Below are 9,642 nucleotides of genomic sequence, written 5' to 3' on the forward strand. Positions count from 1 at the left end.
GGAAGAGGGGGGGGGGGTGGTCCTGGTGTGCTCCCCCCTCCCTCCTCTGGCTACGCGCCTGTTCGAATAGGCTGCGTCCCGAGATTGCATCGGCTTACTTTTTTTTTTCAAAGGTAAAACTTTATTCGCTACTACAGTATAATCTTTGTACATGCCCTCTGGTTGCACTCTGGTGCATACATTCTGCGTCATAAGATGTCGCTACCAGCATTGTTGCTGCCGTACTCCTTTCCACTAGCACGGAATTCCGCAGACGGTGTCCTTGTTTACGGACCGTGCACCTAAAACTCCCCACAGTAGTGCGGTCGCTCTCGCACCCGGATTATCTGTAACAGAGTCACGCCGCGCGTAACAAAATGTTAGCTGCATGTGCGTGCCACATGATCACTCCCACAAGCATTGAAAAGGCCGAACAACAACAGGGAATGGTATGCAAAAAAAAAAAACGATCTATTTCGTTCGTTCTTCTTTTTTTTTCCTCGGTGAAATAGCACGAGAAAAACGTCCCTGACACTGTTTTCGAGTTATAAACAGCCGGTGTTTAAATTTACCCATCAGAGTACAGCGGCCGCCTCGTGTAGGTATGGTTCAACTGCAGAGGCTGGAAGCAGTACGCATCATTCTCCCCTGTTTCGCGTGTGCGAAATATAAGTTCGCCGCGCTTTTCTCACATTGTGTGCTCGTTCATTTCTTACACTTGGTATGTACAGTCGCGGACAGAATATTACGGACCATGAAATCTAAGAAAAAGCTGAAAATCTCCGCAACCTCACAACGCAATCTGGTACTTGCATTTTGGACCTCGACTAGAATATGCTAACAACGTTGTCGTGGGCAGTTTTACTGGTTACTGCTACAGGCTTCTCGGGAACTGAACGTTTTTGGAGATCCCGTGGTCCATTTTATTCTGTCCGCGACTGTACATCCGCTTGCGCATTGTAGCTCATACTGAGCGCGATATACGCATTGGCTACGTAAGGCAGCTACCAGCGTCTTATTCAACCACGCACACCTTGTTGAAAACGTTTCTCTGTCACACGAGTGCCTTCGATTTAAAGTGTTGAATCTTAATCTTAATGAATCCTTGCCAACTAGCTTAGCTTTCTGTCGTTCCAAGCATCAACAGGTCAGCAGTCGAAATAAGCGAGGGACGTTTAAAGTATTGGTGCGAAAAACGCAGGGAAGAGATTGATACGGCCGGATCCGTTTACAGGCATAGGTAGCGGCACAAGGTAGATACAGAAGTTTTGAGGAAGAGAAAAAAGTTGAGGAAGGTATACACGAAGATGCTGGAATGGAAAGCATGTGTACAGCGTACCTGATTAACTAAAGCAGACTAGCTGAGTACTTGTCACCGCCACATTTCAAAGGGGATGCCAGTAAACCACCACCACCACCACCATCATCGTCATCATCATCGTCATCATCATCATCATCATCATCATCGTCGTCGTCGTCATCATCATCATCATCATCATCATGTCTGCGTCCTCGGTATTCCGTAAATGCTAATACGTATGAAGTGACTAAAGCTCTCACAGTAATGCGAACACTTATGTATGCAAAGTTTGAGCGTACGTACGTGGCGCCATCGTTCCTAGTACTATAGGCGCATGCGCAACTCTACAGGAGAGACTCATTGCAGAGCCCCATTACTGTTAAGTCGCATATCGCATCTCCTGATTCCTGTCCCTTGTGTCGATTCCTGAACTATATGTTAAACTCTTTCAGTTGTTACCTTTATTTTCTTAATTTCTTCTTTCCGTGGCAAAAGCTACACGTAAAGTTTTTTTCATTCTACTTTTGATACCTAAAACCATTATATTCCGGTAGGTAAACATCATTACTCTGGTATCGCCACTCACCGATTTCGTCTTGCGCGGATCTAGAGTAGCTTAAATGATATTGCGCGACATAAAAAACGACACGGACGTGAGAGAAGACGACACACCAAGCGCATGGTGTGCTTGGTGTGTCGTCTTCTCTCACGTCCGTGTCGTTTTTTTATGTCGCGCAATATCATTTAAGCAACGGATTAGCAACTTGCGCGGAATGCTGCTCTCATCTAGAGTAGCTGCTCTTTTATGACTGCGCGCCGCTTCACACTGTAGCACACTAAATGTTGGCGAAGCAACATGATAAGTGGATCTTAACAATCGCATAATATGCATGGCCGCGTATAAAAAAAAAAGTACCAGGTTCGATTATCGTTCTTTAATCCAGAAATTCCAAGCAGCCACAACTAGAGGCGAGACTTGAGTGTCACGAAGCGACACGTCTTTTTCGTGTCAACTGCGATGGCTTCGATCTCGACGAGCCAATCCTGAAAGAAAAAAAATATATATAAATAAGAAGTGTCAAGCAGAGTTCGGTAATGCAGCTTAACGTTGATCTTTATAGTGCCCTTCTAAGGTTCGCTTGAAAGTGTTCCACACGCATCTTGTTTGGTCGTTTCTGGACAATCTCCTCGCAATAGCGAACGCCCTCCTCTCTGGAACGTTTTCCACGCGAATGGGATGGACAGTTATGCAAGAGTTCAGTAAGAGCTTTTGTTCAACACCACACGTTTTTCAATATACTAACGTGAAACCGCCGCGTTTTTTTTTTTGTTCTTTTTTGATAGGAGATCCAGTCATGACTTCTCACCGAGCCTGAATGCTGGACAGATATTTGTCGGATAGAGTCGACTCGGGAGTGTAACATGCCATCTGTACATATACACAGTGTGCGTGTGTGTGCGTGCGTGTGTATGTGTGTGTGCGTGCGTGCGTGCGTGCGTAGGTGCGTGGGTGCGTGGGTGCGTGGGTGCGTGGGTGCGTGGGTGCGTGTGTGTCAGAACCGCTCTTTGATTGTGAGGCACGCCGTAGCGGGGTACTAAGGACTAGACTAGTACTAAGGACGAGTACCAATGGACCCGGTACTCGAGTATCCCTGCATTCCACCCACGGCCGCCGAGCCCAGGATCGGACCCTCGAGCTCTGCAGCGAAACCCCATAAGCTCCAGTGAAACGCCCACAGAGGCGTGTGCGCTGACATAAAATTCGCTCAGTCAAAAAAAGGAAAAGAAGTCAAATTGTACTGCTTAGCATCACAACGAAGGTACGCGGACTGTACGAGCTACACATCGTAGTGGGGCGTTTCGCAATAATTTTTTTCCACCTGGGGTTATTTAACGTGCGCCTAAACATAAGTAGGCGAGCCCTTTACGCATGCCGCACACATATAGGAACCGCGACGCTACTGCCGGGAGCTGAACCTGCCACATCCTGCTCAGCAGCGTAACGTGATTGCGACAATCGGTGCCACAAGCAGTGACGTATACGTACGTACCTCGTTCAGCCACGTAACTTGAAGGACGGTCCTGGCCGGTGGCGCCTTGCTGAAAACTAAGCACGCAGCTTTGGTGAGCAATTTCAGGCCGCGCGCAGTAAAAGAATTGCACGCAGAAAGGCCGTGCAGTAAAAGCTGTGGTCCACTATATACGAGCAGTAGACGCGTAGCGCACTGCCGACAAGGACAGTCGAAGAATTGACAAAACACATTTCGCGCCAACTCTCAACTCTCAAGAAGCCTGCGACCGTTCTTTTATACCAGGCCAAGATTCCGCTGTTCATCTCAATCAAGCAGCAACACAAACAATTTTAGCAGCCTGTCATTGCATTGACAGATTATAGCAATTAATGTATTCAACCTTGTCCCAACCGTGCCGTTGCTAAACCTTGAAATGCTAAATCTTGAGCAGACAAGGAAGTCGATGCTGTGCTCTAATTGATAACGTTTCGTGCCTTTGTAATCTCCCGCATTAACTGGCTTCCGCTTATTTACTGCATGGCAATTTAAGAAGGAGGAAACCAATCAAAGTGAGAGGCTATGGAAGTAAACAATTGAGATATTAAGCTTGAAGATTGCGAACACGGGTGTGTGGGAGCCGCAACATTGACATCACTCTTGTGGCCGCGAGGTTTGTATTCGTTTTGCATCATGTTTCGTTCCGACCCGACGGAATTCCATCATATTCCCGATTTCATCAACGGTGAGCGTTTCTTGGGGCATTTGATAATTCTGCGCATGGACAGTAGCCGCTCTGTACCCGACAACGACATCTTTGTCGTCTCGCAATTTTGTTCCTTACCTTTCGTGTATTCTTCATTCACGACGTCAAAGTCGTCCTTGTTCGTGATGAATACCGAACACTTTGCCACTGGGAATGAACGCACACATGCGAAAAAAAAAAAAGAAACAGCGGTTCAGAAACAGGCGAATTAAACATGATCAACTGTATATAAAGTGATAAAGTTTCGTTCTCGCCATCTGCTATAGTCACTCGTCCGGTTTCTAAAATCCATGTGAGATTTTGCAGGGCCTGAAACAAATGGTGCGATTACAGTGAACGTCTCGAAGCGAAAGACCCTCTGATGCAAAAAGTTTCGAAACCAGCAGGCCGTACAGAGACACGTTTGCTCACGGGCAATCAATCAATCAATCTATCTATCTATCTATCTATCTATCTATCTATCTATCTATCTATCTATCTATCTATCTATCTATCTATCTATCTATCTATCTATCTATCTATCTATCTATCTATCTATCTATCTATCTATCTATCTATCTGTCTGTCTGTCTGTCTGTCTGTCTGTCTGTCTGTCTGTCTGTCTGTCTGTCTGTCTGTCTGTCTGTCTGTCTGTCTGTCTGTCTGTCTGTCTGTCTGTCTGTCTGTCTGTCTATCTATCTATCTATCTATCTATCTATCTATCTATCTATCTATCTATCTATCTATCTATCTATCTATCTATCTATCTATCTATCTATCTATCTATCTATCTATCTATCTATCTATCTATCTATCTATCTATCTATCTATCTATCTATCTGTCTGTCTGTCTGTCTGTCTGTCTGTCTGTCTGTCTGTCTGTCTGTCTGTCTGTCTGTCTGTCTGTCTGTCTGTCTGTCTGTCTGTCTGTCTGTCTGTCTATCTATCTATCTATCTATCTATCTATCTATCTATCTATCTATCTATCTATCTATCTATCTATCTATCTATCTATCTATCTATCTATCTATCTATCTATCTATCTATCTATCTATCTATCTATCTATCTATCTATCTATCTATCTATTAGATAGATAGATAGATAGATAGATAGATAGATAGATAGATAGATAGATAGATAGATAGATAGATAGATAGATAGATAGATAGATAGATAGATAGATAGATAGATCACACGCTGAGATGTATTCCGCCACATATGCTTAATATTCCGATTCGCGCCTAAATATCCTTACGCCCATCGCGAAAAACATTGTGCTTGGCCTTCTCCTACGACATCGAAAGCGCGGACGAGTTTTCTTAAAAAGGTACGACTTTGCAGAAAGGCGTGGCATGTTTCAGGGCACTCAAGCTTTCGTTATCACGTGGACTTCTCTCTCTCTCTCTTGATGAGCACGAAACGCTTTCAGCTCCCGTTGTCGGCAACCTTCAAGTGACCTTGAGAACCAAAAGTCAGAGCCGTTATCCGGGCACTCAAACGAGAACATCCGGGCAAGTTGCGAGAACAAAACGCGATCATCCGGGCAACCGGTCAAGACCCCATTACATAGGCTAGTTACTTCCCAAACAAGTTGCAAAAGATATTGATTCCGAGTTCTTCCAAATGTTTGTTCACAATTATCACTCAAGCCGTAACTTCTGGTACGCTGGAATTTTATTTGTGATTTCCAATAGCGACGTTCAAAAGCCAGATGCAGGGAACTGTACACTTGATTGTCATCCTTCGGCGCTGAGACAGAGTTGCCGGTGCTCTTTTCAACGCCGGCGGTCCGTGAGTTCCGCGGCAGCGTCCGGCGCACCGTGGATGGCGGTTTGACCGAGACGAGACTTGCAATGAGGTTCGGTCTGTGGCAGGAAACTATGACGCCCGTATGGACCAGTGCACAGTATGGCGTGGGGCGGTGTGATGTGGTGGGGTGCGCCATTGCGAACATACACTACATCCCTTTTAAGATTGTGCTTAGTATCATCTCCAACCAATCTGCTTTACCGGTAGCCCATTTCGTGCTTACGTCTATACTCTCGATTACGGGAGAGCTAGCATTCTTTTTTTTCGCATTTCGGTGTTTCTTTGAGACACGAAAAAGAAATGATTCCGTTAGGTATGAAGCTAGTCGCTACTTAGTCGGACCCTTCCTAAAACAACTCAGCCACTTTTTTCAATGAGCGTTTTTCGCTTACATTATCATTTGCGAAATTTAGAATTTCTGTTTTTATTGTTAGTTTAGTTAATTTTCGAGCAAAGCTACTTTTTTCATAGAAGCTAGAGCGATAGCCGAAGGCTTACTGCTACCAACCTCTCCAGTTAGATCCCCTTTAACTTACCCACCTCTATAAATCAATCTTTACTAATTAGATCATTAAAGTGGACGCATAATTTTCTGCCATGCGCACCATAGGGTTCTCAACAACAAAATTCAGTCGCGTTTATCCACTGCGCGCCAGAATATTCACAAGTCACATATTCACAAGTCACAAGTCACTAGGCTATAATTACACTTAGACAGCGGTGCTAAATTCTGACATGGGTATTATTATTATTATTCCTTTCTTTCTGTAATAGGATGGCGTTTCTGCTCGCAGTGTTGTAGGATACGGCTACAGAGCAATACCAGAAAGGGGGCAGGTTTGAATAGCTGGTATTCTGTTATTCCGCAAAGACGTACAGTATAATAAATAGCGCGAGCTGTAATCAACGGGACTGACCGTCTGCATGGAGCCGTATTCTGAAACGGTCCACTTCGACGATACTATTGCGTCGGCGACAGTTCTACGTCAGGCGCGCGCTGATTGGCTGGTTGAGCGAAATATGATGACGTAGCTCATGCGATTTTCGCTAAAACAACCAATCAGCGTGCGCCTGACGGCGAGCTATGGCCGAGGCCATAGTATCACAAAAGTGGACCGTTTCATAATACGGCCCCTGGTGTACGTCCTGTTGTGAATAATTCTCGCTGTACACCCTCGCAACGTAAAAGCGATACGAGAACTTCCCCCCATCGTACTCGTAGACAATTTTATTTCCCTAACCCGGGCGGTGTGCGCCTTTGAACAGCCAGGCCTTAGAAGACAGCGCGTAGGGAATTTGAAAAACAACGCCCAAATCGTGACGCATGATTACCTGTCGCGTCTGCTCCGCGATGCCGCCCTCGACGACTTTGCCCGTCAGTGGGTCGATGCCCCTCGTGCCGGACACGTAGACGGTGTTGCCCACGCGGATCGCCTGGCTGCGAAATGACAGATGGTCACGTGCTCAAGAACTGGAGAGAAAGATGATCTCAAGTGTTGAAGATACGTGATCGTAAACGCTGCAACCTGCTCAAAACGAAAAGAAAAGGTAAGTTGGAAGGCGGTTCAACGTGTATTTGCAATCGATAAAAGACAATGCGTTCCTGTGAAACTTGCGGGGGGTGTAAGAGGGACTGAGAACGGGGTACAGTTTATTGCGAGAGCCGCACTATAGCGATTACGTTTGATCGACGTCAACTAGAGGTTGATCCGCATTGCAAATTCTTGTCATCAGTTATATCATAACCATCGTCATCATCCCGATCAGCATCATCATCGTAGTCATCACATACCCGTTAACCTGAGTGGCACATAACCAATGTAATCACATAACCAGTGGCCCCAATTACGCATACGCTGTGGCAGGTATCCAATGGCCCCTGTGGCCTTAGTGGCCCCTACATGTGACGCGTACTTTAGTAGTCGCAGTGGCACTTACATTTAGACTGCGCTACCGTCGGGATCGGCCCACGCAAGAGGCTAGAAACAGGCTAGAAACAGAAATGCCGAGCAGTGGTGATAACTCGCCGTGGAAGGCATTGTCTTAAAAAAATTACGCAGATTCCACGCCCTGGGAGTATTGACTCATGCGGAGCATTTCGCAGGTATCGCTGGCTCTCCAGCATCGTTTGGGGTTCTACAAAGCTTTACCGGACGGACGAGCACGTCTGGGTGTTACGACAGCAACTGGGCGATGACTACGGTGACGACGATATGCGCGGTGTTAAGCCGGCGGAAAATTCAGTTGCCCCAAGAATTGTCTGGTCCACGTATAAGAAATCAAAGGAGGGGTTCAGTGGTAGGATGCGATATTACGCTTTAAATGTACCTGTGAGCAAACATTACATGTAATTTTGTGGAATTATGTGTAAGTTGATTAATTAAGACTAATTATGTGATTAGACGGAATACCAAAAAAATTATCATAGCATCTCCAGACGACGGCAAACAACATTACGTTGGTTCCGTCCAGCTACGTTTTTCCCATATGTCTGTTTTTCCGTTTGTCCATATTTTTTTAAAGTTTGGCTAAAGTTACGTGGGACACCCTGTGTAACTCACCTGAAGCGTGTGACGATGGGTAATCGTGGACTGTTGATGACTTCGCGCTGTAGCGTTCTGGCGACGTCCATTCCGGCACCTGCAATAGTGCGGAACGTCCCGATGCAGCGTGAGCTTTTATTTCGTACAGCTGCCTTCATTCGCGCGGAGCAATAGCGGCAGCTGTGCGCATACAGCTACACTGCCCTCTGTCAGCGTCCGGGGCTGTGTCCAAAACAGTGAGCCCGTTGCAAACTGCACGTACTCGCACATGCTGTGGTGTGCACATGTCGCGAAGTCCCAGATGCAATGCGAAAACCGGTACAGCGCGACATAGAAAGGAAGAAGCAAGCCGAGCCGGGCAGATGAAAGATAAGAGCGCTGTGTTCTTTCAACAGAGCTCTGTGCTTTCATCCGGCCGGCTCGGCTTGTTTCTTCCTTTCTATGTTGCGCTGTACCAGTTTTAGAATGCCATACCAACTCGCCCAATCCTCAACCCTAGTGAACACAGATGCCAGTCGTGGAGCAAAACACAGACGGCTTCCCGTAGACCGCTACGTTTGAAAGTTACACTACGTTGTCAAAACGAAACTATTAGCCTATTATACAAAAAAGAATATTCTGCGGATCCCACGCACTATGGGTGGGAATCGATGTATAAGCGAAGCTATGTATGCTGTTTGCTTTGAGTGACTTTGAGTGGCTGTGCTGGCGGCGAATCTGTAATTACTTCAGCATTTAGTCCAATACCTGAGTTGTGATGTTGATGTTAAACGTTGCCTTGCGTACGCCACTGCTGCTTGTCTGCGTAGTCCACAGAGAGACGTGCTTGCTTGAGGCGTTGTTGCGCGTCATTGTTCATAATCTCTGAGAGGGATGATCATTATCATTCCCTCACGTGGAACATCGCTTCATGACCGCAACAGTCTCCACCACGTTTCGCTGCGTAGCGAAGACGCTCCTGTTCCGTGCGGCGCTTCCTTCGGGCCTGGGTGCCCACGACGCTGAGTGCGAGCTTTGGAGCCATTTTGCTGGCGCGTGTTTACGTGCTCCTTCCGCATACGTGGCCAGCACGCTGTTGAGACGATAGCTCCAAGCGCTCTCTTCAGGCCATGGACGATTTTAGTGTTTACACTGTCACAGCCCTGCACGCGACCTCCAAGGCCCAGCACCTGCATTTTTGTCGCGTAGGAAAGCAAGCACAGCACGTGCCATACGCGCAAACTGTGAACCGCTGCCGCGGCGGCGCCGGCCGGGAT

The 9,642-nt window shown here is 46.6% G+C and overlaps 1 protein-coding gene across 1 annotated transcript; it reads right to left on the minus strand.

The window, feature by feature from the left end:
- Window positions 1–306: 306 nt before the first annotated feature.
- On the minus strand, window positions 307–8,493 carry LOC139046799 (rutC family protein C23G10.2-like). The gene is made up of 6 exons (XM_070520708.1): window positions 8,405–8,493; window positions 7,176–7,281; window positions 4,133–4,201; window positions 3,331–3,386; window positions 2,196–2,323; window positions 307–326 (listed from the first exon to the last, which is right to left on the minus strand). The coding sequence occupies exons 1-3, from the start codon at window positions 8,473–8,475 to the stop codon at window positions 4,151–4,153; spliced, it is 228 nt and encodes a 75-aa protein (XP_070376809.1). The 5' UTR covers window positions 8,476–8,493; the 3' UTR covers window positions 307–326; window positions 2,196–2,323; window positions 3,331–3,386; window positions 4,133–4,150.
- Between the last annotated feature and the right edge of the window lie 1,149 nt (window positions 8,494–9,642).

The sequence above is a fragment of the Dermacentor albipictus genome, chromosome 6 (assembly GCF_038994185.2).
Source record: "Dermacentor albipictus isolate Rhodes 1998 colony chromosome 6, USDA_Dalb.pri_finalv2, whole genome shotgun sequence".
Classification (NCBI taxonomy): Eukaryota; Metazoa; Arthropoda; class Arachnida; order Ixodida; family Ixodidae; genus Dermacentor; species Dermacentor albipictus.